Raw genomic sequence first — 26,307 nt, 5'->3', positions numbered from 1 at the left:
TTTATGTTTTATTTTATTTATTTATTTTTTTTCTCTCCCTGCTAGATTATGTATTGCATTGAACTGCTGCTGCTAAGCTAACAAATTTCACGTCACATGCCGGTGACAATAAACCTGATTCTGATCGCAAAAGTTATCCATTCTGACTACTGTAAAAATACTTGAGGATGAGCAGCCAAACCAAGGCTTACCAGAGAACTTTGGGATAATATTAAATTCAAAGGGGAAATATGATGGAGTGCTAGACAAAGGATTGGTGATATAGAAACATAGAAAATAGGTCCTTTGAGCCTGCACCGCCATTCAGTATGATCATGGCTGATCATCCAACTCAGAACCCTGTACCTGCCTTCCCTCCATACCCCCTGATCCCTTTAGCCACAAGGGCCATATCTAACTCCCTCTTAAATATAGCCAATGAACTGGCCTCAACTGTTTCCTGTGGCAGAGAATTCCACAGATTCACCACTCTCTGTGTGAAGAAGTTTTTCCTCATCTCGGTCCTAAAAGGCTTCCCCTTTATCCTCAAACTGTGACCCCTCATTCTGGACTTCCCCAACATCGGGAACAATCTTCCTGCATCTAGCCTGTCCAATCCCTTTAGGATTTTATACGTTTCAATCAGATCCCCCCTCAATCTTCTAAATTCCAATGAGTACAAGCCCAGTTCATCCAGTCTTTCTTCGTATGAAAGTCCTGCCATCCCAGGAATCAATCTGGTGAACCTTCTTTGTACTCCCTCTATGGCAAGGATGTCTTTGCTCAGATTAGGGGACCTAAACTGCACACAATACTCCAGGTGTGCTCTCACCAAGGCCTTGTACAACTGCAGTAGTACCTCCCTGCTCCTGTACTCGAATCCTCTCGCTATAAATGCCAGCATACCATTCGCCTTTTTCACCGCCTGCTGTACCTGCATGCCCACTTTCAATGACTGGTGTATAATGACACCCAGGTCTCCTTGCACCTCCCCTATTCATCGATAAATAGGCAAAGATGTGTCAAATCGATTTCAATGTAATCATATGAAAGGCCATCAATTTTAGACCCAAAATGAACAGAACCATGCAGTTTGTAAATAATGAAAGGCCTGAAGTGACATTAAAAAACTTGGGGATTCTTGTGCACTGATAATAGGCAGGTGCTGAATATGATCAAAATGTCTAATGGAAAGTTAGTCTTTATATTCAGGTTACAAGAAGGTAGAAGTTATACTTAAATTATACAAGATTTTGGTTAAAGTATACCTCCAGTACTCGGGGCTTTCAAACCTCCAGCTGAGAGAAAGTTGTTAGACGAAATGCTGTATTGACTTGTGACAGCAATAAACCCTATTCAAACTGGGGGCCTATACCCGAGAGTTTTGAAGAATAAGTGGCGATTTGATTGAATCTTTCAAGATATCATAGGAGAAAGAAGGGGGTAAAGCTGTTAGAGAGCTTTTTGTTTAAACTCTTAGCAAAATATTAGAGCCAATCATTCAGGATCAAAGTTGGGAAAAGTTTTCACAAAATAAACACTGGTAGAAGATAGGAGCTCTCTGCTAGAAATACAAAAAAAGATGCCAAGTCAATTGCCAATTTTAAATTTGACATTCACTTCACCAACTGCATTAAAAAGGACTCAGGTTCCAGATCAGTCAAATGTTTGAAATGCAGAACAGGGTCAGGTTTAATGATGTACTTCTGGTCCCATAGTTTCTCTTGAGGAGCTCCAAACCTGGCATCATTGATACGTTATATTAGGTAATCCTGGTAACAACGGGTTTCTCTTCACTTGACAATTACAATGCGATTCCTCACCCTCTATGCAAACACGTTTTCCTGGCTATGACCACAATGACTGCGGTCAGGCAAGTGGAAAAGCCAAGCAGCTGCAAGAATACTGGCACCGAGGGCAGGTGTCGCATCCAGAGAGTTGTGGTGAACGGTCGACTTGGAACTTCCTGAATGTAAACAATGAAAAAACTATTATCCTCCCTGATCAGCAACCAGGTCTGATTGTTCTTTTGTAAATATTTGTTTTTATTACAGTAAGTCCCAACTCTTATTGTCATCTCATTGGTATATTTCTTTATATAAAATATCAAAGCAAACTAATAACATAATAAAACACTCAAATATATTGCCAAAGTCTTAAAATTATTCAAGTACATTTCACATATGTAAGACTTTTCAAAGAACATTACATAATGGATTAATTTTCAAGTGTGGTCACTGTACTTTGTGCCAGATCTATAACCATAAAGCTCAACTTCTCTTCCATTCACTGTATGCGGCCTTTATAAGTTTGCTTTAAATCTGAAGACTTTTTATCATTCTGATCTACTGTATAAAATATGAACAGATAATTTGTTCCTTGGGGTATTGGCTATGAAAAACATCGTTGCTAAGATCGAAAGAAAGGTCTGCTTGCTCTTTGACGGTTTTAAAATTCATTTTTTGGATTTGGATGTTGCTGGCAGTGCCAGCATTTGTTGCCCATCCATAAACGCCCTTGAGAACTGGTGCTGAGTCACGGTCTTGAAAAGACACATCTTTCTGGTGAAAATAGTCCTACAGTGCTGCTAGGAAGGGAGTCTAGGGCTTAGGCCAGCACCAATGAAGAAACAGCAATATATTTCCAAACCAGAATGGTGTGCAATTTGGAGGTGAACCTGCAGGTGGCGATGTTATCATTGTCCTTCTTAGTGGTTGAAGTCAATGGTTTGGGAGATGCTGTTAAGTAGTTCAGATGAATAAACACAGTGGATTTACAGATGATACACAATACAGTTACACTGCATTCGTGATAGAGGAGGTGAATGTTTAGGATGAAGGCACATCAAGCATGCCTCTGACTTCAATACTATTCAAATTACTGAGGATGTACTTCACTCAATTGGAGGGTATTCAATTACGCTCCTAAATTTTGTAAAAGTTGGAAAGGTTTTTTTGGTGTTGGGTGAGCCACTCAATGCAGCATAACCAACCTCTGACCTGCTCTAATCTCACGTGGCCTTTGAATTTACAAGAATATAGCAGGTCTTAATTAATTCCTAATTTCCCAGTTTTGCAATGAATGTCAGTGGGAGTGGAATGCTGGACAATAAAGGCTTGAATGCGCAACCCAGCGAGAGAGAACTGAATACCCTTCCTTAAGCTAATTTGGTGTGTGCTTGATCGTAATGATAGATAGAGGTTCAATCTTCTGGTGCTGTGATTGTGTTAAGTTAGCAAGATTTCCCCGTGACAGCAGTTGGTTCCTCCAGCTGCTTTGGTTTTCTCCCAGTTGACAGATTGATGTGGGTTGGGATATTAACCTGCCATTGCAAATTTCCCCTACTCTGAAGTGAGTGTCGCAATAGTGATAGAATCTGGGCAAGCTGACAGGAATATAAGGAGTATAAAATGGGATGATTGCCTGATGATCAGCATGGACTCAGAGAGCTGTAGATCACTACAGCACAAAAACAGGCCCTTCAGCTCATCTGGTCCATGCCAAATTATTAATCTGTCTAATTTCATCAATCTGCACTGGGACCATAGCCTGCCCATCTATGTACCCATCCAAATTTCTCCAAAATGTTGAAATTGAAACTGCATCTACCATTTCCACTGGATGCTCATTCCACACTCTCACCAACCTCTGACTGAAGATGATTCCCCTCATAGACTCCTTAAAAATTTCATCTTTCACCCTTAACACATGACTTCTAGTTCTAGTCTCACCCAACCTCAATGGAAAAAGCCGGCTTGCATTTACCCTATCTATAACCCCCATAATTTTGTACACCTCTATCAAATCTCCCTTCAACCTTCTACGTTCTAGGAATAAAGTCCTAATCTAGAACATAGAATAGTACAGCACAGTACAGGCCCTTCAGCCTACATTGTTGTGCCGACCCTCAAATCCTGCCTCCCATATAACCCCCCACCTTAAATTCCTCCAAATACCTGTCTAGTAGTCTCTTAAATTTCACTAGTGTATCTGCCTCCACCACTGACTCAGGCAGTGCATTCCATGCATCAACCACTCTCTGAATTAAAAAAAACCTCCTCTAATATCCCCCTTGAACTTCCCACCCCTTATCTTAAAGCCATGTCTCCTTGTATTGAGCAGTGGTGCCCTGGGGAAGAGGAGCTGGCTATCCACTCTATCTGTTCCTCTTAATATCTTGTATACCTCTATCATGTCTCCTCTCATCCTCCTTCTCTCCAAAGAGAGAAGCCCTAGCTCCCTTAATCTCTGATCATAATCCATACTCTCTAAACCAAGCAGCATCCTGGTAAATCTCCTCTGTACCCTTTCCAATGCTTCCACATCCTTCCTACAGTGAGGCGACCAAAACTGGACACAGTACTCCAAGTGTGACCTAACCAGAGTTTTATAGAGAGTTTTTTTGCATCATTACCTCGCGATTCAAACTCTGTCCTTCGACTTATGAAAGCTAACATCCCATAAGCTTTCTTAACTACCCTATCTACATGTGAGGCAACTTTCAGGAATCTGTGGACATGTACCCACTGATCCCTCTACTCCTCCACACTACCAAGTATCCTGCCATTTACTTTGTACTCTGCCTTGGAGTACATCTAACCGTTCTTTATAACTCAGTTCCTCAAGCCCTGGCAACATTCTTGTAAATTTGCTATGTACTCTTTCAATCTTATTTACATCTTTCCTGTAGGGAGGAGACAATACTCAAAATTAGGACTTGTCAGTACCTTATACAATGTCAACATAACATCTCAACTCCTGTACTCACTACTTTGATTTATGAAGGCCAATGTGCCAAAAGCTTTCTTTATAACCCAATCTACCTGTGACACCATTTTCAAAGGAATTATGGACCTGTATTCTGATATCCATCTGCTCTACCACACTCCTCAGTGCCCGACCTCTCACCATGTAAGACCTATCCTGGTTTGTCCTCCCAAGGTGCAACACCTAACACTTATCTGCATTAAATTCCACCAGCCATTTATCTAGCTGGTCCAGATCTTGCTGCAAGCTTTGATAGTCTTCTTCACTGTTCACTACAGCCCCCAGTCTTAGTGTCATCTGCAATTTGCTGATCCAGTTAACCACATTATCATCCTCATTTATATAGGTGAACCCTGTGGCACTCCACTAGCCACAGGCCTCCAGTCAGAGAAACAACCATACAACCATCTACTACCACTGTCTGGTTTCTCCTGTGAAGCCAATGTCTAATCAAATTTACTACCTCATTCTGAATGCCTAGCAACAAAATTTCTTGACCTGCCTTCTATGTGGGACCTTGTCAAAGGCCTTACTAAATCCATAGAAACAACATCCACTGCATTGCTTTCATCAGCTTTCCTGATAACCTCCTCAAAAAAAATGAAATAGTACACATATTATTGCCTGTTTTTATTTCTAAATCTTTCTTTGATTCTCTTGACTCTATTATATCTTCTTGTATATGGAAGAATAAGCATTCTAGATCAAATAAAATTCATCTTCAGAAAGATAAAAAGAATGGAGGATTAGCCTTGCCAAACTTTAGATTTTATTGTTGGGCAGTTAATATAAGAAATCTTACATTTTGGTTATATTACATTAATTGTGAGGATTGCCCGGTCTGAGTTTTTTTTAAGAAGCTAACTCCGTCAATAAATGTTCTATCACTTCTCTTCTTGGATCCTCACTTTTGTCTCTGAGTAAATTAACTGATAATCTGGTAGTTAAACACAATATGAGAATTTGGATACAATTCCAAAAATACTTTAACTTATTGATATTTTCTCTTTTGAGTCCCATTTTTTCTAATTTTTTTTTTAAACCCTCTATGATTGATGTGGCTTTTAAAGAATGGGATAGATTAGGTATTAAATGCTTTCAGGACTTGTTTGCAGAGGGAAGTCTCTTTTCATTTGAGCAACTGTCAACTAAAGACAGTTTACCCAAAACTCATTTTTTCTGATACCTACAAATAAGAGATTTTTTATGGTCTCCAAGTACGTTTCCTAAAAGTCCTGATAAGAATCTATTAGATGTAATTTTTAAATTTGAAACCTTTTTATAATGGATCTATATCTAATATTTATAATATGCTGTTGGGAATTAGATAAAGTTAAAAATCTTTGTGAACAAGATTTACAGACTTCAATTTCTGAGGAAACTTGGAATCAAGTTTTTAAATTGGTTGACACTTCATCGTTATGTGCCCGTCACTCTCTACTTCAATTTAAAGTGGTCCATAGGGCCCATGTGACCAAGGACAAGTTGTCTCATTTTTATTTAGATATATCTCTGTATTGTGATAGATATAATAATGGAGAAGCTTCACTCATTCATATGTCTTGGACATGTCCGAGTCTTGGAAAATATTGGAAAGAAGTATTTCAAACTTCCTCGGTACTTTTTAAAGTAAACTTTAAGCCTGATCCTTTGACCGCTTTATTTGGTATTGTTGGAGGAAAGGATATTATTTTGGAGTCATCTGACTTACACACTTTGGCTTTTATGTCTCTTATGGCCAGAAGGACGCTCTTGCTTAAATGGAAAGATGCGGCCCCTCCTACTCACGCTCAATGGTTATGTGATGTGATGTCATGTTTAAATTTAGAGAAAATTCGATGTTCAATCTCTGAATCTAACCAAGACTTTCAAATATTGTGGGGGCCTTTTTTGTATTATTTTCAAAACCTTGGATTTGCTGTTGAAGCACAGATGATGGCTAATAATTTTTTTCCTTTACTAATCAGCTTCGGTCTTGGTAATGGGTTAGATTTTTTATATAATAAAATTACTATATTTCAATGTTATGAATTAATTAATCTGTGTGAATATAGGGTAAGGAGTTTTTATATGCGATTTAGTATAATGTATTGATATTTTTTTCTTGTAGTCTGTATTCTTATATGTAAAAATAATAATAAAAATATTGGAAAAAGAAAGTAGTACACACACACAATGTGTATTCACATTGATCTCAACAGGCCAAGCAGCATCTAAGAGAAAGAGTATAGTCGATGTTTCGGGCTGAGGCCCTCCATCAGGACTGAGAAAAGAACGATGAGGAGTCAGAGTAAGGTGGGGGGAGGGGAGGGAGAAATGCAAGGTGATAGGTGAAACCAGGATGGGGAGGGGTGAAGTAAAGAGCTGGGAAGTTGATTGGTTGGAGACAGGGGGATCTGATAGAAGAGGAGAGAAGGCCATGGAAGAAAGGGGGAGGAGCAGCAGAGGGAGGTGGTGGGCAGGTAAGGAGATAAAGTGAGAGAAGGAAATGGGAATGGAGAATGGTGAAGGGGGGTGGGGAGCATTACCATAAGTTCAAGAAATCGATGCTCATGCCGTCGGGTAGGAGGCTACCCAGACAGAACATAAAGTGTTGCTCCTCCAACCTGACAGTGGCCTGATTGCGACAGTAGAGGAGGCCGTGGACTGACATGTTGAAATAGGAATGGGAAGTGGAATTAAAATGGGTGGCCGCTGGGAGATCCCGCTTTTCTGGCGGATGGAATGCAGGTGCTCGGTGAAGCGGTCTCCCAATCTACGTTGGGTCTCACCGGTATACAAGGCGGCACACTGGAGCACCAGATACAGTAGATGATTCCAACAGATTCACAGGTGAAGTGTCACCTTACCTGGAAGGACTGTTTGGGGCCTGAATGGTAGTGAAGGAGGAGGTGTAGGGCAGGTGTAGCACATGTTCTGCTTGCAATGAAAAGTACCAGGAGGGAGATTGGTGAAGAGGGATGAATGGACATGGGAGTCACGTAGGAAATGATGCAGCAGAAGCAGAAAGTGGGGAGAAGGGAAAGAGATTCTTGTTGGTGGGATCCCATCGGAGATGGTGTAAGTTATGGAGAATTATGTGCTGGATGTGAAGGCTGGTGGGGTGATAGGTGGGAACAAGAGGAATCTATCCCTGGTGGGGTGGTGGGAGGATGTGGTGAGAGCAGATGTGTACGAAAAACTCTAAGGTTGGTTAGACATGAACTACCATGCACAAAGACATGGTGATGAACCCTAATCTGTCCCTGTCTATCCAAATACCTATATATTTGGTCCTATAGAATGCCTTCCAATAACTCACCCACTACATACTGAAGCCGGTGAGCCAGACATATAATTTCCTGGTTTACTTTTAGAGCATTTCTTAAACAGCAGAATAACATTAGCCTTTCTCTAATCCTCTGAAACCCCATCTATAGCTAAGTATCTTTGCTGAGGCCCCTGCAATTTCTGCACTTGCCTCCCACAGGGTCTGAGCGAACACCGTGTAGGCCCTGGGGATTTACCCACCCTAGTTTGCCTCAAGTCAGCAAACACCTCATCCTCTGTGCTTGATGACTCTGGCCCATTAAAAAGCTCCAACGCAGAATATTTGCTTTTAGATCACCCCATGTTCACCACTTCAATTTATTCATTTGCATTGCCATTGAAGCATCAGGTTCAATGAGACCGCTCTCCTAGAGTGGGAGTGAGAGGATTTAGGGATTGAACCATAACACTATTGCCATAATTTCTGAACACACATCCCCATCAGAAGACAGCTTCATAAGTCTAAGATATACTTATAAATAAAATATAGAGGCCGTGTTAGGATTGAAGTTCACAGTTATAATATCAACCCCTTTTGAAGTGGGAGGAACAGTAGCAGAAACTACAACTAGATTTACTAAAGTTCCAAAATGCTTCACTGGGCAGTCAACTGAATTCCACTGTGATCTTTGAGTGATAACAAAAAAAAACCAAAGAGGAGCATTGTAAGGAGCATTTTAAAGAAGGAAATAAAAACAGAAAATGATGGAAATACTCAGCAGGTCAGTCAGCATCTGTGGAGAGGTAGACCAGCATTGATGTTTCAGGCTGATGGCTTTTCATCAGGTGAAGGTTTCTCATGAAAATCTATCAACCAGGTGCCAAGATGGCACTGGTAAACTATGGCAATGTGTTCCGGGTGAGATTGCCGCATTGGCAGGATAAAAGGAATTGCTGTGTTCTGTGTTTCATGGAGACATGGTTCACCCCAGACATGTCGGATAAATTGGTAAGACCCAAGGGCTTCTTGATACACAGGATGGACCGGATGGACTGCTGATTTGGAGAAGTAAAAAAGGTGGGAATTTGTGTTTCATGATAAACTCTTCGTGGTTTATCAGATGCAGCAATTTTGTTATACTCTCGTTCCCTCGACCTGGACCATCTGATGATTGAGTGCCTTCCATTCTATTTACTAAGTTCTTCTCCATGATCCTGACCAAGGTATACATACTGTCAAAGGCAGATGTTAAACAAGCACTCGATGCTTTGTATGCCATTTTTAACAAACAAGAAACAGCCTAACCTAATGTCTTTCAATTCATGGTCAGTGACTTCGATCAGGCTTGTTTGAAGAAGTCTCTGCCCAATTATCATCAATATCACCTGCAGCACCAGGAATCCCAAAACACTCGAGCACCATTTCAATACGATTAGGAATGCCTACCGTTCTATGCCAAGACTGCATTTCAGGATATCTGGGTGTCCTGCTCCTACCTGCATACAGGCAGAGGCTAAAGAGCAAGGCTCCAGAGATAAGGACTACCTTGGTTGGTGGTCATGGGAGGCTGAGGAGTGGCTATTGGAATTTCTTTGAGTCGGTAGTCTGGGCCATGTTCAAGGACCCATTAGAGGATCGGAATGAATACACCATGATTGTCATGAACTTTATAAAAACAGTTGCAGATGAGTGTATCCCCTCAAAATAATTCAGAGTCTTTTCTAACCAGAAGCCCTGAAGAACAATCTGCCAGATCAGTGGCATTCAGGTCTGGAGACCAAGTTAAATGCAAGAAGTCCAGGTACAATCTTTGGAAAACCATCTCACATGTGAAGTGGCAATTCCAGACCAAATGTGAATCACTGAAGGATGCTTGACAGCTGTGGCAGGGCTTGAATGCTATCACCTCCTACAAAGTAAAACCAAGTGACAGGTGACAACAAGGCTTTGCTCCCTGATGAGTTCAATGTCTTTTATGCTCACTTTGATCGACAAAACATGGAAGCATCTTCACAAACTCCCACAGCCTCCTATGACCCTCTGATTTCAGTCGCTGAGGCCGACATGAGAGCAACTTTCAGGGGGAAGGACCTACGGAAAGCATCCAGCCCAGACGGTGTACCTGGTCAAGTACTAAAGACCTGTGATGATCAGCTAGCTGGAGTGTTCACCGATATCTTTAATCTCTCGCTTCAGCAGTCTGAGGTACTCACCTATTTCATTCAGGCTTCAATTATATCCGTGCCATGGTAGGCTGCCTCAATGACTTTCATCCCGTAGCAGTTACATCCACTGTGATGAAGTACTTTGACAGGGTGGTGATGAAACATATCAACTCCTGCCTGAGAAGTGACTTGGATCCGCTCCAATTTGCCTACCCTCCCAACAGATCAATAGCAGATGTCATTTCATCAGCTTTATGCTTAACTCTGGAACACCTGGACAGTGTAGATGCATACATCAGGATGCTCTTCATTGACTACAGCTTTGCATTCAATACTATCCTCCCCGCAAAACCATCAATAACCTTCAGGACCTTGGCCTCAACACCTCCTCGTGCAACTGGATCCTTAATTTCCTCACTTGCAGACCCCTGTCAGTTTGGATTGGCAACAATATCTCTTCCACAATCTCCATCAGCTTAGGTGCACCACAAGGCCGTGTGCTTAGCTCCCTGTTCTACTTGCTATGCACGTATGACTGTGAGGCCAAGCACAGCTCCAATGCCATATATCTAAGTTTGCTGATCACACCATTGTCATTGGACAAATTAGAAGTGGTGACACATCAGCATGTAGGAGGGAGATTGAAAATCTGACTGAGTGGTGCCACAGCAACAACCTCTCACTCAATGTCATAAAGACTAAGGAGACGATTATTGACTTTAGGAAGAGAAAACTGGAGGGACATGAAACAGTCCTCATTGGGGTGGAGAGGGTCAGCAACTTTAAATTCCTCTGTGCTATCATTTCAGAGAATCTGTCTTGGGTCCAGCTCATAAGTGCTATTACGTAGAAAGCACGACAGCACCTCTACTTTCTTAGAAGTTTGCAGAGATTCATCATGTCATCTAAAACTTTGACAAAATTCTATAGATAAATGGTGGAGAATACAGTATATTGACTAGTTGTATCACAGCCTGGCATGGAAACATCAATGCCCTTCTATGGAAAAGCCTATAAAAAGTATTGGATGTGGCCCAGTTCATCACACATAGAACCTTCCGCACCACTGAGAACATCTATATGGAGTGCTGTCATAGGAAAGCAACATCCATCATCAAGGCCCCTCACTATCCAGGCCATGTTCTCTTCTCGCTGCTGCCATTAAGAAGGTACAGGTGCCTCAGGACCCACAGCACCAGATTAAGGAACAATTATTACCCCTCAACCATAGGATCTTGAACCAGAGCAGATACTTCATTCAATTTCACTCGCCCCATCCCTGAGCTGTTCCCACAATCAATGGACTCACTCTTAAGGACAATTCATCTCATGTTCTTGCCATTTATTCCTTATTTATTTAATATTATTATTTTGTTTGTATTTTTTCTTTTTATATTTGCATATTGGTTGCTTGTCCTATTGTGCCCAGTTTTTCATTGCTTCTATTGTGTTTCTTGTATTTGCCATGATTGGCCGCAAGAAAATGAATCACAGGGTTGTATGTGGTGACATATATGTACCTGGATAATAAATTTACTTTGAACTTGGAACCTGAATCATTAATTCTAGTTATTTCTGCACAGATACTGCCTGACCTGTGGAGTAGAACCAACACTTCTTGTTTTCACTTTTTGCAACACTCTTGATCACTGTGTGCATTTGCATTTGGGAAAAGTGTTGTTATGTCCAACCACAGAGTAATGGGGCTCCTGCTCTCCACTCCTGCTTGTGCTCTCACAGAAATCACCCAATAAATGCCAACTCTGCTTTATTAATCAGTCGTCAGACTGACTTGAAAATGGGCAGTTTTTGCTCACCCTTTTCAGCACTTACTTGCACTTCAGGCTTGGGAGCGCAGATTGCAGCCTCTGGAATGATTCCCATTGCACACATCACCTACAATGGAACACAGGCTTAATGAGAACATTACTGAGCAGTAGTTCAACTAAAACCAAACGTGAGCTCAGACTTCATACACATTGTGTCACATTGGTGAAAGTACAATCCCTCTCCCTCAGTCTTTATGTATTGGCACACAGAGATACCACTTCTCTCCTGTGTCAGCATTAGGTAAGTCTATCCCCTACTGTTTGAACATCTAGTACTGCACTTCATCATCATCAGACACCCTTCTTTCTCTCTGTTCAGGAAGTTAGTGTGGGCTGGCTATTCCAGAAACTCCAGTCGGTATGAACCACAACAGGGAAATGTACAGAGGTTTGAATGAAGGGAACCAATGTACGGTGGGAAGGAAGGGGAAGGCAGTAAATTAAAGTCTCGCTCCTGATTTATTCTGGTTTACCTCTCTGGCAGCACGTTCCCCAGCCTGTACTGCTCCATCCATGTAACCACTCCACTTGGTAGCTGTTTCAGTGCCAGCAAAGTAGAGTCTCCCAAAAGGTTCTCGTAGAACTCTGCACATTGAAAGCAAGGTTGTGAGTTAAACCCTCACAGCAAATCACTTTATCTAACGCTTAGTATTCACCTCCTGATTAAGACAGAATCTGAAAACAACCTCAAATACTGGAATTCTATGCAACCAGTGCTGACCAAGATGTCAACCTAACAGATCACTATGGAGCCCTAGGTCCTCGATGGAAGGTACTGATCTGTGCATCTCCCTCTGATGATACCAACATCTCTTAGAGATGGAGGAATGTCTTCTGTGAGGCAATAATTACCAGAAATGGACCTTCTCCAACTCCACTTCCCTGACCTCTTATTTGTTTCTGAGACCTGAATTACATGGAACTGGTACCTCAAGGTCCTGAACAGATACCGGTAACTTGTTTCCATAAAATCCTCAATTTCATTTTAAGTTTAAGTGAAACCATATTAGTGTTCTCTGTCAGTATGACCCCAACATTGCAGCTCTAGTTACACTCAGTTACAATGGACTGACCATGTCATTCACAGACTCCAGTCTCTGAGCTCCATCACAGGAAGATTTCACAAAGCAAACAAAGACAAGCCCCAGCGTACCTGCCTTTTTGTTGGCTATATAGAACAGTCCATGGTAATGCTTCACAACTCCCCCTGTGCTACATTGACAACTGCACTGGTTTTTCATCAGGCACCTATATTAAGCTTGTCAATTTCATCAACTTTGCCTCCAACTTCCACCCTGCCCTTAAGTTCACTTGGTCCATTTCTAACACCTCTCCCCTTTCTTGATCGCTCAGTTTCCATCCCTGGAGACAAACTGTCTACTGACATCTTTTACAACCTTACCAATTCCCACAACTATCTTGACTATATCTCTTTCCACCCTGTCTCCTGTAAAAATGCCATTCCATATTCTCAGTTCTTCCATCTCTATTGAATCTGTTCCCAGGATGAGGCATTCCTTTCCAGGACATCAGAGATGTCCTTCTTCTTCAAAGGACAGTTTCCCTTCCTCTGCCATTGATGCAGCCTTTGGCTGCATCTCCTCCATTTCCCACACATCTGTGCTCACCTTAACAAGGATGGAGTTCCTCTTGTGCTCAATTACCATCCCATGAGTCTCTGCATCCAACACATAACTCTCCATAACTTCTATCATCTTCAATGGGATCCTAGCAACAAAATCATCTTTACCTTCCCCCACTCAGCAGGTTCCATTTTCCACAAGGATTACTCTCTCCATGATTCCCGTGTCCATTCGTCCCTCCCCACTAATCTCCCTCCTGGCACAACAACTTTAAAATTTTAATTCTTATCCCCGTTCCCATACTGACATTTTGGTCCATGGCCTTCTCATTCGGCATGATGTGGCCACTCTCAGGATGCAGGAGCATCATCTTATATTTCATCTAGTTACAAACTGGTGGCATGAACATCAATATCTCCTTCCGGTAAGTTTTTCCTCCCTTCTTCCCTCTTCTATTGGCCACTTCGACCTCTTACTTCCTCTGCTCACCTGCCTACCACCTGCTGCTGGTGCTCTTCCTTCTTCCCTCTCCACTCTCCTCTCCTATCAGATTCCTTTTTCTCCATCCACCTGGCTTCACCCATCACCTTATAACTAGTCCTCCATCCCTTCCCCCTTCCTTTCCAGTGCTGATGAAGGGTCTTGACCCAAAATGTCAACTGCTTATTCATTTCCATAGATGCTGCCTGACCTGCTGAGTTCCTCCAGCACTTTGTGTGTGTTGCTCTGGATTTCCAGCCTCTGAAGAATCCCTTGTGTTTATAAAAGCAAGCGTTAGTGTGACTTAGGACACATGCAGCAGTGTTAGATTATCTTAAGTTCAGAGAAACTAGAAACAGGAAGGCCGTGCGAGTATGTATTGTAATGAATCTATCTGAGAACAACAGCAGAGAAAAGGAAGTTCAAAACTACATGACAAGGCTGGATTTGGTATAACAGAGTGAGAAATAGGGAAGGCATGGATATGAAATACAATACTTAACTATGGGGCAGACATAATACCAATTTTGTGAATGCTTCAGTTCACTTTCAACAACTACCAGGAAGAACTACAAGTGATGAGTATTCATCTGTACAAGTCCATTATGATTGTAAGCATGCTGTTGACTCCATTATACTGACATGAGGAACAGTCTGTTCTATTGTGCGGCTGTTAGGAGCAAATATTCTAATATGCATACCTGCCAAATTGAACAAATGTTCCAGGAGGGAAGTATGCAGTGTAGCAGCCACCCGAATACTGTTCTGCACACCAATCCTTTTCTTCGTAATGAACAGCCTGATAAAAATAAAGAATCATCTAGAAATTGCATGTAATAACAACAAGTGATCTATCAGTAGCTGTATATTAGTATTCAATTTTTTTCTGAGTCTGTAGAATACAACCTCCTTTGAAAAATACTCTACTGAAAGCCAAGGACCAATCGATCTGAAGTGATCATTCTGCAAAGAGAGAGCCAACCGATGAAACTGTCCAAGTCTTTCTGTCAGTAAGTGTTTCTGGATTTCCCCTAAGTTGTATGTAATGTGAGGCACCAACCTGACTTCTGGTATGCTGATAGCATCTTATTTAATTTTCAGAGTGCATTGGGCATGAAGTAAATTTGATGATAAGGGATTCCACATTGACATTTTGTGGGCAGTGGACTTTCAGTGCACTTTGTAAGAGGAAGATGTGTTTCAGCAATTCTGCTCAGATAACCTACACAGACTACTGAACTGAACTGCAATGCCAAGTGAGGGAAGCATGTTCTTCTTCAAGTAGTGACGTGGGTCTTCCATAGATAATGATTGATGTCTGAGTGAAGCTTAGCCATTATAGCACCATCTGTTTATGAGTCATTACCAACTGTCTGAACTCATTCGGGAAGATTGACTGCATGACACAATACAGTCAGTAAAACAGAGACTCAACTGCAGAAAATTCAACAAATCCTTCTCCTTACAAGTGCACCTTCTACTCACAACCTGACGGATTCCTAACACCCTTCCAGTTGTGCCAGTGAGAAACCCAATGTCTATTTCAGGGCCACTCAATCAGACTACATTGACCTGAACAAAGCAGGGCTCAATTTCACTTAGCTCTAATGTTTCTGCTAGAAAATTTGCTCCCACTTAGCAAGTAAAAAAACAATTAAAAATGTTCATCATGGAGCAAGAGGCAACATAAGTTCAAGTCCAAGTTACAGTACCCCTGAAATCTAGTGCCAATAGAGGGTTGCCCCCTGCCCCAATCCACTCCCCTCACCCCTTTATTGGCACTAACCCACGAATCACCAACCTGACAGGCAGATTAATATTTGAGGAGGGATGAGTGCAGCTTGCTCCATGTTACCCTTCCCCACTCAATGAAGGCTTCATTACTAATATATGAAAATGTATTACAATGGAATCTCAGGGCAAAGGTCTTACACGTAGGGCTTCATCTGTCCCCAGGACTCGTGCATAAATCTGGCAAATTTTTTCCTTCCTGAAAAAAAAAGACTTCTTTAAAAATCTCATCCGAAATGTAGTTAGTTTGAAACTGAGGAGCAAAATACCGCAGATGCTGGAAACCTGGAATAGAATGGAAAAAAAATGTTGGGAATACTCAGGTCAGACAGCTTCTGTGGAGAGAGAAACAGTGTTAATGTTTGATATCAAAGAAGTTTCTTCAGAAAAATTAGAAATTAAATCACACCTCCAACAGGTCAGTTCTGATTAACAAGCTTTCTCCTAACATCAACTGGATAGTGCTGGTCTGTATCCAATTCCCACCACCCTTCTCTGCAATGTAAAACACACATATTTTCTCAGTTTTCCAATTCTGATGAAACGTCATTGACCTTAAATATTGTCTCTGCTTTCCTCTCTACAGATGCCACCTGATTTGCTGAATATCTTGGGGATTTTCTACTTCTATCACACAGAGACATGGTTCAAAGTTCAAACTTCAAAACTTCAAAGTAAAATTTATTATCAGAGTACATACATGTCACCGCATACAACCCTGAGATTCTTTTCCTGTGGGTGTACTTATCAAATCTATAGAACGGTAACTAAACAGGATTTGTAAACTGTAAACATCAGGAATTATAAACTACAAACAAACTGTGCAAATGTAGATAATAAATAGCAATAACTATGAAATAACAAGATAAAAGAGACCTTAAATGAGTGTAGTTACACTCTTTTGTTCAAGAGCCTGATGGTTGAGGGATATTAAGTGCTCTTGAACCTGGTGGTGCGAATCCTGTGGCTCCTGTACCTTCTACCTGATGGCAGCAGTGAGAAAAGTGCATGATCTGGGTGGTGAGGATCTTTGATGATGGATGCTGCTTTTCTACTCCAACGTTTCATGTAGATATGCTCAATGGTTTGGAGGGTTTTACCTCCCAATACATAGTCAGGTATTTGCAAGCTAAGTTTGTTTACAGCTCACTTCAACCATTCCCTCTATACACTGAGTTGGGGGATACAGGAAACATTACTATCTATACTGGTTGAAGTAGTTAATGGAGTATTATGGGGAAGAAAAAATTCTGAAAGGGCAGGTAGGAAGTAGTAATTAAATTTGGAGAAAATTCATGTGGAAAATTAAACTTTTAACGTTATAGATCTAGGTAATCCATTAAATGTTTTGTGGTTTATTTTAATTGGCTAATATTCTTTTAAACTGTGCTTAATATTTCTATTTTTGTATTAGTCATTCCTTGCAAAAGAGTGACAATTTTGTGGCAATTTTCACTGGGCAGATAAACAAAGATGAGCCAACCTCAACTTCAGAGGACCATTTTACTCATCTAACTTATAAAGAACAGAAGCTTTCATACCTCAGTTCATTCCAATTTCAAACTACAAAAGGGCAGACCCCGACTTTGAACAATAGTCTGATAGACTTAAGATAAAACAGCTTGTTACACAAGACATAAATGTTTCAATTACAAGCCCAGAGAATGACATGCTACTTGCAATGTTATTTGAAGAGCCAATCAATTAAATCCTCTATTCCACAATGGTTCTGTAAATTATAAAGCCATTTTAAAATGGTAGCTATTTTAATAAAAGAATAGCACATTGGTATGGCTATATGCTTTCATTTGTGGCTCTAAGCAGTGTTCTACATGGGAATTGTGCCAAATGTACTGAGACTTGTTGGGACTCCCTATAGTAAATAAAACAATAATAGAGGAAATTTGTAATGCCACTTTTTACACAACAGCTGGTTTCTGACATTATATGTCACATAATATTATATCAAAAATTACAATACTCACCTCTCTGCTTTGGTGAGACTCAGCAAGAGTCGAGCTTTTCGCGCCAGTATAAATCTAGAAGAAAAATTGCAGCACTTAATTATAACTAATAATCCAGTCCCTGGTCAATGAGTTAACAGTTTAAGAGAATGATCATTGGCACAAACAAAAATTTGAGAAGGATTGATATGATAGACCTTGTTTCTTTGAGCCAGAATATCTAGGCTCAGGTTAAGGGAAGCCGTTTAGAGTTTTAAAAACAGCCATGACTATTATGCAAATACATTAAACGTTTGGTTGCAGATGCTCAGTGAATGAGTCCATTCAAATTGAGAAATTCAGTTTTATGAGCATCAACCGAATCAGGTGATATGAGATTAGGGCAGGAAAGTGAACAGAATTACCCATTATTCTTATGAAGTGACTGAACAATCTTAATATTATCATCTACTCTTATTCTTATTTTTTATATTTTTAAAGGATTTGGAGTAAAATTTATATGAATGGCTTGTATAAAGCAATGAGCATTCAACAGATTTCAAACTAAAGGTAGTTAGGTGCAGGATTTGGAATTGCTTCATCAAAAGTTGGAATAATAAACCTTTCATTATCTCTTATCAATGGCTTATTGTATTTGCAGGTCACTGGTTCCAGAGGTGACTTCTTCCTGGATTTGTGAACCCATGGTAGTAAGCAACAGGAAAAAAAGAGTACAGTCGAAAGGTTCTTACAAAAAGAAGGCTGCAAACTATAATAAAGTTTTAGGTTTTCACTGGTTTTACTCAAGTATAGCAAAGCAACCCAACTATTTTGGGAGGCGCAGTGATGAAATTTACCAGAATTTTGTGCAAAAAATATTATAGAGTAAAATTAAGCAACTCCAACTCACCTTTTTTTCATCTATTTGCTCCTTTACTATTTATCATCTTGCATATCTTGGTTTAATTTATGATCTATTTACTTGGTTTATGTTTGAAATGACAAAAGAAAACATACTTGGCAATGTTTTTATTTTACGCAAAGGGATGCTTGAATCAGTGTTGGGATGGAAGAGAGCCAGGTATACAGTACATGCCAAAACAATATACATTCAGTTCAATGCACCTTCCCACAACTTGTTGCACACCAATCTGAAAGGAACTGCAACCTTTAAAAGCACCTTCACGGTAACAGACACCAGCCTCGGTGGGGAAAGAGCGAGAGAGGCCGCAACTGAGAAGGAGCAAACTCCCAGCTTTGATGAAAGGGACTTGTTGATGATCTAAGTGTCGGGAGGGACGTCCTGTTTGCCAGCACACCTGTGGTGTCTGCTTAAGATGCTTGTAGAGGCTGGCTCCACCTCTGTTCCCTAGAAGTAAGAATACCCACTCAACCCCTTGCTGGGAGATGAATCTGCGGATGGCGAGCAGGGAGATTCACAGCTTCCTTTATCTTTCTTCTGCTCTGCTTGCTTAGACTGTTTACGCTCTGCACTATAGCCTCAGGATCAAAACCTCCCTGCTGTTCTTCCATCCGTACTGGCTACGGTTGTTTGCAGGATGCAGTACCTTGCCATGAAGCCATTAAGTCATTAAGCACAGAAGCAGACCCTTCAGCCCACTATGTCAATGTTGACCATCAAATCCTATAGAGCCTTATTTATCAGCACTTGGTCTGTAGCCAAGTCTGCCTTGGAGCATCATGTTGGATGGACAATGCCATGTGTCTGTGAGCTGATGCAAGCAACATCATCTCAGCTTTGGAAGATTTCCTCAGTCATCCTGGTCCTTGCATCGTACTAACACCAAGCAGCTCAAAATTATTTCCAGGAGCCAAGCAGAGAGAACCACTTGTTCTGCCAAGATCCATTGCTCTGGGAAATAACTAGCAGTGCAGATTCTCTCAGGAAGAATATATTGTGTTCTTCCTGCAAGCATGGCGTTAACATGTGGAAATTCTTCTAATGATTGATAACCAGCTGTGTATTGAGACAGGAAATGCTTCCTGGTGCTGAAAAAAAAATCAGATTTTTCACAGGAGCCTTTGTGTACACTTGAGTGCCGTCATTGATTGCCTGTACTTTTAGGAATTTGCAGTCCTTGAATTGCCAGCCATTCCTCACTGAAATTAAAACAAATGAAGCTATTTCTAGAAAAGTATGTCCTCTGAGGGACTTCCCTGACGCAGCAGTGAGAACAGACCAGGAGGCATGCAGAGGTCTGCTGCGGATCTGGTGCAAATAAAGGTTCAGAGGCAAGTTGATTTTGACTTCTACAGAAAGAGCTGTCCAAGCATGAGTTCATGACTGAAACTGATCCCATGGCACCTCCCTCAGTGAGATGTGGAAAACCTGAGCTTTGAATGCGATGTTCTTCGGAAAAGCTAGGTAGGATGTGGATCAGTGGGAATATGTTCTTCAGCAGTAGTGATGTCACTGTCTATTGGCTCTAGGCCCCTGACCAATCCTGAGTGGCAGCCCGTTAGTTGTCATGGCTACAATGGATGATTGGCAGTAGTGTCACCATTGACTACCACCATAGCATTAGCATTGCTACAGCTAAATGCTGGACAAGACACCACATTAGTCACAGCCCCATCCGCGTAACCCCAGCACAAGTACCTCAATCTATGTCTTCCGACACTAATCAGCCAGGACTCCTGCTGCCACCATTTCTTTAAAAATAATAAAGTGGTACAATTTTCTGCTGGTGTACCTTACTCACAAATATCGCAGAGGTTAAGAAAATAGTGTTTTCTACTGATGAGTGCCTGACGCCAGGAAATTGCCAGGCACAGTAGTATGTACAGCATACGGAATTGTACATACTTCACTCAGGAATGATTGACTGTGATCTACTCCAGGTAAATTTATGGGTAATTTATGGGCAGAATGGGAATTAATTGGTACCTTTTCTTGACTAACCCTCTTTATTGTCAGCACAATTGGTCACCTAATACCAGGCATGCAGTAAAACAGGTAGGAAATACTCAGCTGCAAAAAGTAGTGGGACATCCTAGCAGTAACCTGATTGGTTGCTCACACTGCTATAGGATATAAGAAATTAGCTTGATTACATTTTCTTGGCACTCCAAACAGAAGTAGATTGTTTTAAATTTCTATATGACTGCAGTCCAAGTCATGAAGTGCCAGCTGAGCTTCTGAGGATGATCCAAATCAAAGGTCAGAGTCTATTTTAGGATTAACCGACTTTCAGTCTGAGGTCTCCATTTGCTCCTAATTAAAACTTTCTTCCAGGAACGCAGCTGATTGGAAGAACGTTGAAATGAAAAGAAATGAAGCAAAGTCTCTTCCCCCTGCTATTTCTACCCATCTGCCAAGTATATAGTTACACAACTCACCTATCTGATATGACGCTGGTGCTTGGTTTTGACCCAGTACATTAACAATTCCTCTTCTCCCATTGGGTTCCTCCAGCAGATCACTTGTTGCTCCAGATCAAAGCTCTGCCTTTTTCTTAAGTTTAATTTGCAGCATTTCCACTTACCCTCTTGGATTTTATTTTCTTTCAGTTACCTAGGCCACATGCTCTGAAACGCCATCTCTACACCTCTGTTCATCGACTTGTGATTTACTCCATAATTTAGTTTTATTCCTCTTTGTGTATCCTATTATCAGTTTACTTGATAAAATTTCTTTTTAAGAGCTTGGTTCTTAAAGACATTGTAAAAATGCAAATAATAGCTTATTTATAGTTCCAATAATATTCACTGCTACATGGAATTGCTCACACTATGAGTAAGTATTTGTGAATTGTAGATAGGTTCATTGATGTGTGTGACCAGCAGACAAAATTTTATAACAATAAGATTTCACTAAATTTATTCTACGTTTTAAGAAGCAGTTAATATTTTCTCTAACATGTGGAACTTTGGCACAAATCTTTCTTACATAACTTTTCACATTTTGGGACTGCTCTTGCTGTGGCCCTGCACCCTCTGAGATGCAGATACTTTTTTTTTAAAACATTGGCTATTAAAATTTAAAATACATATCATTATTTGCATGCAGCAAAAATTCAGGACACCCCCAGTGGTAATAAACTCCACAACTTTAGTAAATGAAAAAGTGCAATATTTAACCACTTAATGACCTCTACATTAGCTTGAAATTGGCAAGTCTAATGTAAATACATTGTTCCAAAGTACCATTTGAAGTTTCGTAGAAACATAGAAAACCTACAGCATAGTACAGGCCCTTCAGCCCACAAAGCTGTGCCAAACATGTCCTTACCTTAGAAATTACCTAGGGTTACCCATAGCCCCCTATTTTTCTGAGCTCCGTGTACCTGTCCAGGAGTCTCTTAAAAGACCCTATTGTATCCGCCTCCATCGTCGCTGGCAGCCCATTCCACACACTCACCACTGTGTAAAAACTTACCCCTAACATCTCCTCTGAACCTACTTCCAAGCACCTTAAAATTGTGTCTTCTCATGCTAGCCATTTCAGCCCTGGGAAAAAGCCTCTGACTATCCACACGATCAATGCCTCTCATCATCTTATACACTTCTATCAGGTCACCTCTCATCCTCCGTCGCTCCAAAGGAAAAAGGCTAGGTTCACTCAACCTGTTTTCATAGGGCAAACTCCGTAATCCAGGCAACATCCTTGTAAATCTCCTCTGCACCCTTTCTATGATTTCCACATCCTTCCTATAGTGAGGCGACCAGAACTGAGCACAGTGCTCCAAGTGGGGTCTGACCAGGGCCCCATATATCTGCAACATTACCTCTTGGCTCCTAAACTCAATTCCACGATTGATGAAGGCCAATACACTGTACGCTTTCTTAACCACAGAGTCAACCTGTGCAGCAACTTTGAGTATCCTATGGACTTGGACCCCAAGATCCTTCTGATCCTCCACACTACCAAGAGTCTTACCATTAATACTATACCCTGTCATCATATTTGACCTACCTGTCACACCTAATTGGTCCTATTCTCTCACGTCTTATCCTCTTGCTCTTCACATACTTGTAGAATGCCTTGGTGTTTTCCTTAATCCCGTCTGCTAAGGCCTTCTCATGGCCCCTTCTGGCTCTCCTAATTTCTTTCTTAAGTTCCCTCCTGCTAGCCTTATAATCTTCAAGATCTCCATCATTACCTAGTTTTCTGAACCTTTCGTAAGCTCTTTTCTTCTTGAATAGATTTACAACAGCCTTTGTACACCACGATTCCTGTACCCTACCATCCTTTCCCTGTCTCATTGGAACATACCTATGCAGAACTCCACGCAAAAAAATCCCCTGAACATCTGCCACGTTTCTTCCATACATTTCCCTGAGAATATCTGTTCCCAATTTATGCTTCCAAGTTCCTGCCTGATAGCTTCATATTTCCCCTTACTCCAATTAAATGCGTTCCTAACTTGTCTGTACCTATCCCTCTCCAATGCTATGGTAAAGGAGATAGAATTGTGTTCACTAATACTGAGAGATCTGACACCTGACCAGGTTCATTTCCTGATACCAGACCAAGTACAGCCTCTCCTCTTGTAGGCTTATCCACATATTGTGCCAGGAAACCTTCCTGAACACACCTAACAAACTCCACCCCATCTAAACCCCTCGCTCTAGGGACATGCCAATCAATATTTGGGAAATGAAAATCTCCCACCATGACAGCCCTGTTAATATTACATCTTTCCAGAATCTGTCTCCCTATCTGCTCCTTGATGTCCCTGTTACTGTTGGGTGGTCTATAAAAAAAAACACCCAGTAGAGTTATTGACCCCTTGCTGTTCCTAACTTCCACCCACAGACACTCTGTAGACAATCCCTCCATGTCTTCCTCCTTTTCTGCAGCCGTGACACTATCTCTGATCAACAGTGCCACGCCTCCACCTCTTTTGCCTCCCTCCCTGTCGTTTCTGAAACATCTAAAGCCTGGCACTCAAAATAACCATTCCTGCCCCTGAGCCATCCAAGTCTCTGTGATGGCTACAACATCATAGCTCCAAGTAGTGATCCACGCTCTAAGCTCATCTGCTTTGTTCATAATACTCCTTGCATTAAAATAGACATATCTCAAACCATCAGTCTGAGCACATACCTTCTCGATCATCTGCCAATCCTCCCTCTCATGCTGTCTCCAAGCTTTCTCTATTTGTGAACCAATTGCCTCTTCCTCTGTCTCTTCAGTTTGGTTCCCATCCCCCAGCAATCTTACACGTTTGTAGTTTAAACTCTCCCCAGTAGCCTTAGCAAACCTCCCCGCCAGGATATTGGTACCCCTGGGATTCAAGTGCAATCCGTCCTTTTTGTACAGGTCACACCTGCCCCAAAAGAAGTGCCAATGATCCAGAAATCTGAATCCCTGCCCCCTGCTCCAACCCCTCAGCCACTATGCTAAATCCCTCCGTACTAAATTTGGTCAGGTTAACATAAAACAATACATTGTATTGAGCATTTCCTCAGCTCATTGAACTATACCCCATAATTGCAGGGTGTGAACCGTCAGGCTTAGTGTCGTCCAGTGTCAAGGAAATAGGTGACTCCTCATCTTCAATCATCATGGTTCCACAGAAACCTGTCACAAAAGCAGAGTTTATTGTAGAACACCAGGAAATATGTTGTTTACCGGGTGTATACAATAGGATCCAGCCCGAGGAACATTTCAGCCTAAACATCGCCTTAGAATTATAGAATCACAGAACAGTACAACACATTAAAGAGCTAATAAAACAGCATTAAATGATGTTGTTACTTAATTTTGTGGTGATGCTCAAAGCAGTACTAAATTCAGTGTCAGCTAAAGGGATTAATAAGGAATTTCTCCAAAGCCTCAAAAGCGACAAGCAATAAACTGCAGAGTTTGAAAATCTGAAAGGGAAATAATGCTGGAAACAATTAGCAAATTAGAAAGCATCTGTGAAGACAGAACAGAGTTACTGCTTTAACCAATGACCTCTTATTGTCAAGAAGTGTAGAGGAGGGTTGCCCCAGAAGCAGAGCAGCAAAGATGATTTAGCGGTAAGCGATATTTTTTTTTACTAACAAACTGCAAGGGGCCAGAAAACAAGAGAGATCTGGTACTTAACACAAGGAAACAAGGTTACTGAAGACTAGGGACAACTGGTTGAGGCTGGCTGGTTCAACAAGGACTGCGGATAAGAGCTGGGTTTAAATAGGCTGCAGGTGATGAGTCGGAAACAAGTGGCAGCTGACTCCTGTTGACTGGGTGGTGCCTGACAGGATACCCCCTCCTACAGCCAGTAGCTGATGGCCCAGGATGAGCTGGATGGATCCAGTGGAACTCTTCAATGAGCAGTGGATCCAAGATGAAACTTGAGAGCACCTATGACCTCTTCCCCACTTCACCAGGTACTACACTCCCTGTCCACAATGATGTGAATCTATCAACCGGAGAACTGTGTAGACTGGACCACCTTTCACCACCCTTGGTTCCGGAGGAGTTCTGCTGGTGGAGAATGGGAGTGGTGGTCAAGCGTCTCTTGGACTCTTTGAAAGTATAGCCCATGGCAGCAGACCAGGTTATCCGTGAAGTAACACACATCAAAGTTTCTGGTGAACTCAGCAGGCCAGGCAGCATCTCTAGGAAGAGGTACAGTCAACATTTTGGGCCGAGACCCTTCCTCAGGCTATTAGTACCCCTGGGATTCAAGTGTAACCCATCCTTTTTGTACAGGTCACACCTGCCCCAAAAGGGGTGCCAATGATCCACCTCTTCCTCTTCGCACCTCTTCCTAGAGATGCTGTCTGGCCTTCTGCGTCACCAGCAACTTTGATGTGCGTTGCTTGAATTTCCAGCATCTGCAGAATTCCTCGTGTATCCGTGAAGTAGGTGATTTGGGGATGGAAGTGAGAGGGGCGGCATTTTGGCTGTAGTTCCTGATGAAATGGCGGTAGAAGCTGGAAGAGCCCAAGCAGCGCTGCGGCTGTTTGAGGGAGCGCAGTCGGGGGCCATTGAACAACACACGCACTTTCTCTGCGTCAGTGGTTATACCTTGCGCTGAAAAAACATAACCCAGGAAGGAAGTGACTGGGGCGTGGAAATGCCTTTTCTCTAACTTGCAGTATAGCCGGCATTCCACGAGATGCTGAACGACTGTACAGACCTGACATACGTGGTCTTGGGGGCCCTTGGAGAATGCGAGTGTGTCGGCAAGTTAGGTGAACACATACCTGTGTAGCACGTCTCCAAGCATCTCGTTAATGAATGCTTGAAAAATGACTGGACTGGTGGGAAGTCCAAAAGGCATCACCAGATAGTCATTGTGGGCAGTGAGTGTTACGAACACCCTCTTCTATCCATCCCCCTGGTGGATGTGGACCAGGTTGTACATGCTCAGTAGATCCAGTTTGGTAAGGATCTGAGCCCCACGCAATGTTTTGCATCCACCATCAATCAAGGGGAGGGGGTGGCGGTATTTGATGGTGATTTTGTTGAATCGACAGTAGTGAATGCAGGAATGAAGACCGGCTGTGGATTGCAATGGTCAAATGAAGCAGTGCTTCAGCACTTTGGTGATGTAGTCATTC

General features: G+C 41.7%; 1 protein-coding gene across 5 annotated transcripts in view; it reads right to left on the bottom strand.

Annotated features, from left to right (window-relative positions):
* Positions 1 to 26,307, bottom strand: part of LOC134352970 (amine oxidase [flavin-containing]-like) — a 69,058-nt gene that overhangs the window by 5,655 nt on the left and 37,096 nt on the right. For all 5 annotated transcript variants that reach the window (XR_010019517.1, XR_010019518.1, XR_010019519.1 and 2 more), the window contains 7 exons: positions 24,238 to 24,334; positions 17,830 to 17,883; positions 15,986 to 16,043; positions 14,755 to 14,852; positions 12,464 to 12,575; positions 11,995 to 12,057; positions 1,803 to 1,945 (listed from right to left, as the gene is read on the bottom strand). Coding sequence is in view for 1 of the 5 variants with exons in the window: in XM_063060673.1 (XP_062916743.1) it covers positions 1,803 to 1,945; positions 11,995 to 12,057; positions 12,464 to 12,575; positions 14,755 to 14,852; positions 15,986 to 16,043; positions 17,830 to 17,883; positions 24,238 to 24,334 (625 nt within the window). In the remaining 4 variants the exon portion in view is untranslated. The remainder of the gene's footprint in view (positions 1 to 1,802; positions 1,946 to 11,994; positions 12,058 to 12,463; positions 12,576 to 14,754; positions 14,853 to 15,985; positions 16,044 to 17,829; positions 17,884 to 24,237; positions 24,335 to 26,307) is intronic.

This window comes from Mobula hypostoma, chromosome 10 (assembly GCF_963921235.1).
Source record: "Mobula hypostoma chromosome 10, sMobHyp1.1, whole genome shotgun sequence".
NCBI classification, from domain to species: Eukaryota; Metazoa; Chordata; class Chondrichthyes; order Myliobatiformes; family Myliobatidae; genus Mobula; species Mobula hypostoma.
Note: the sequence above shows the minus strand (reverse complement) of the source record. Positions and strands in the feature narration are given on the sequence as shown.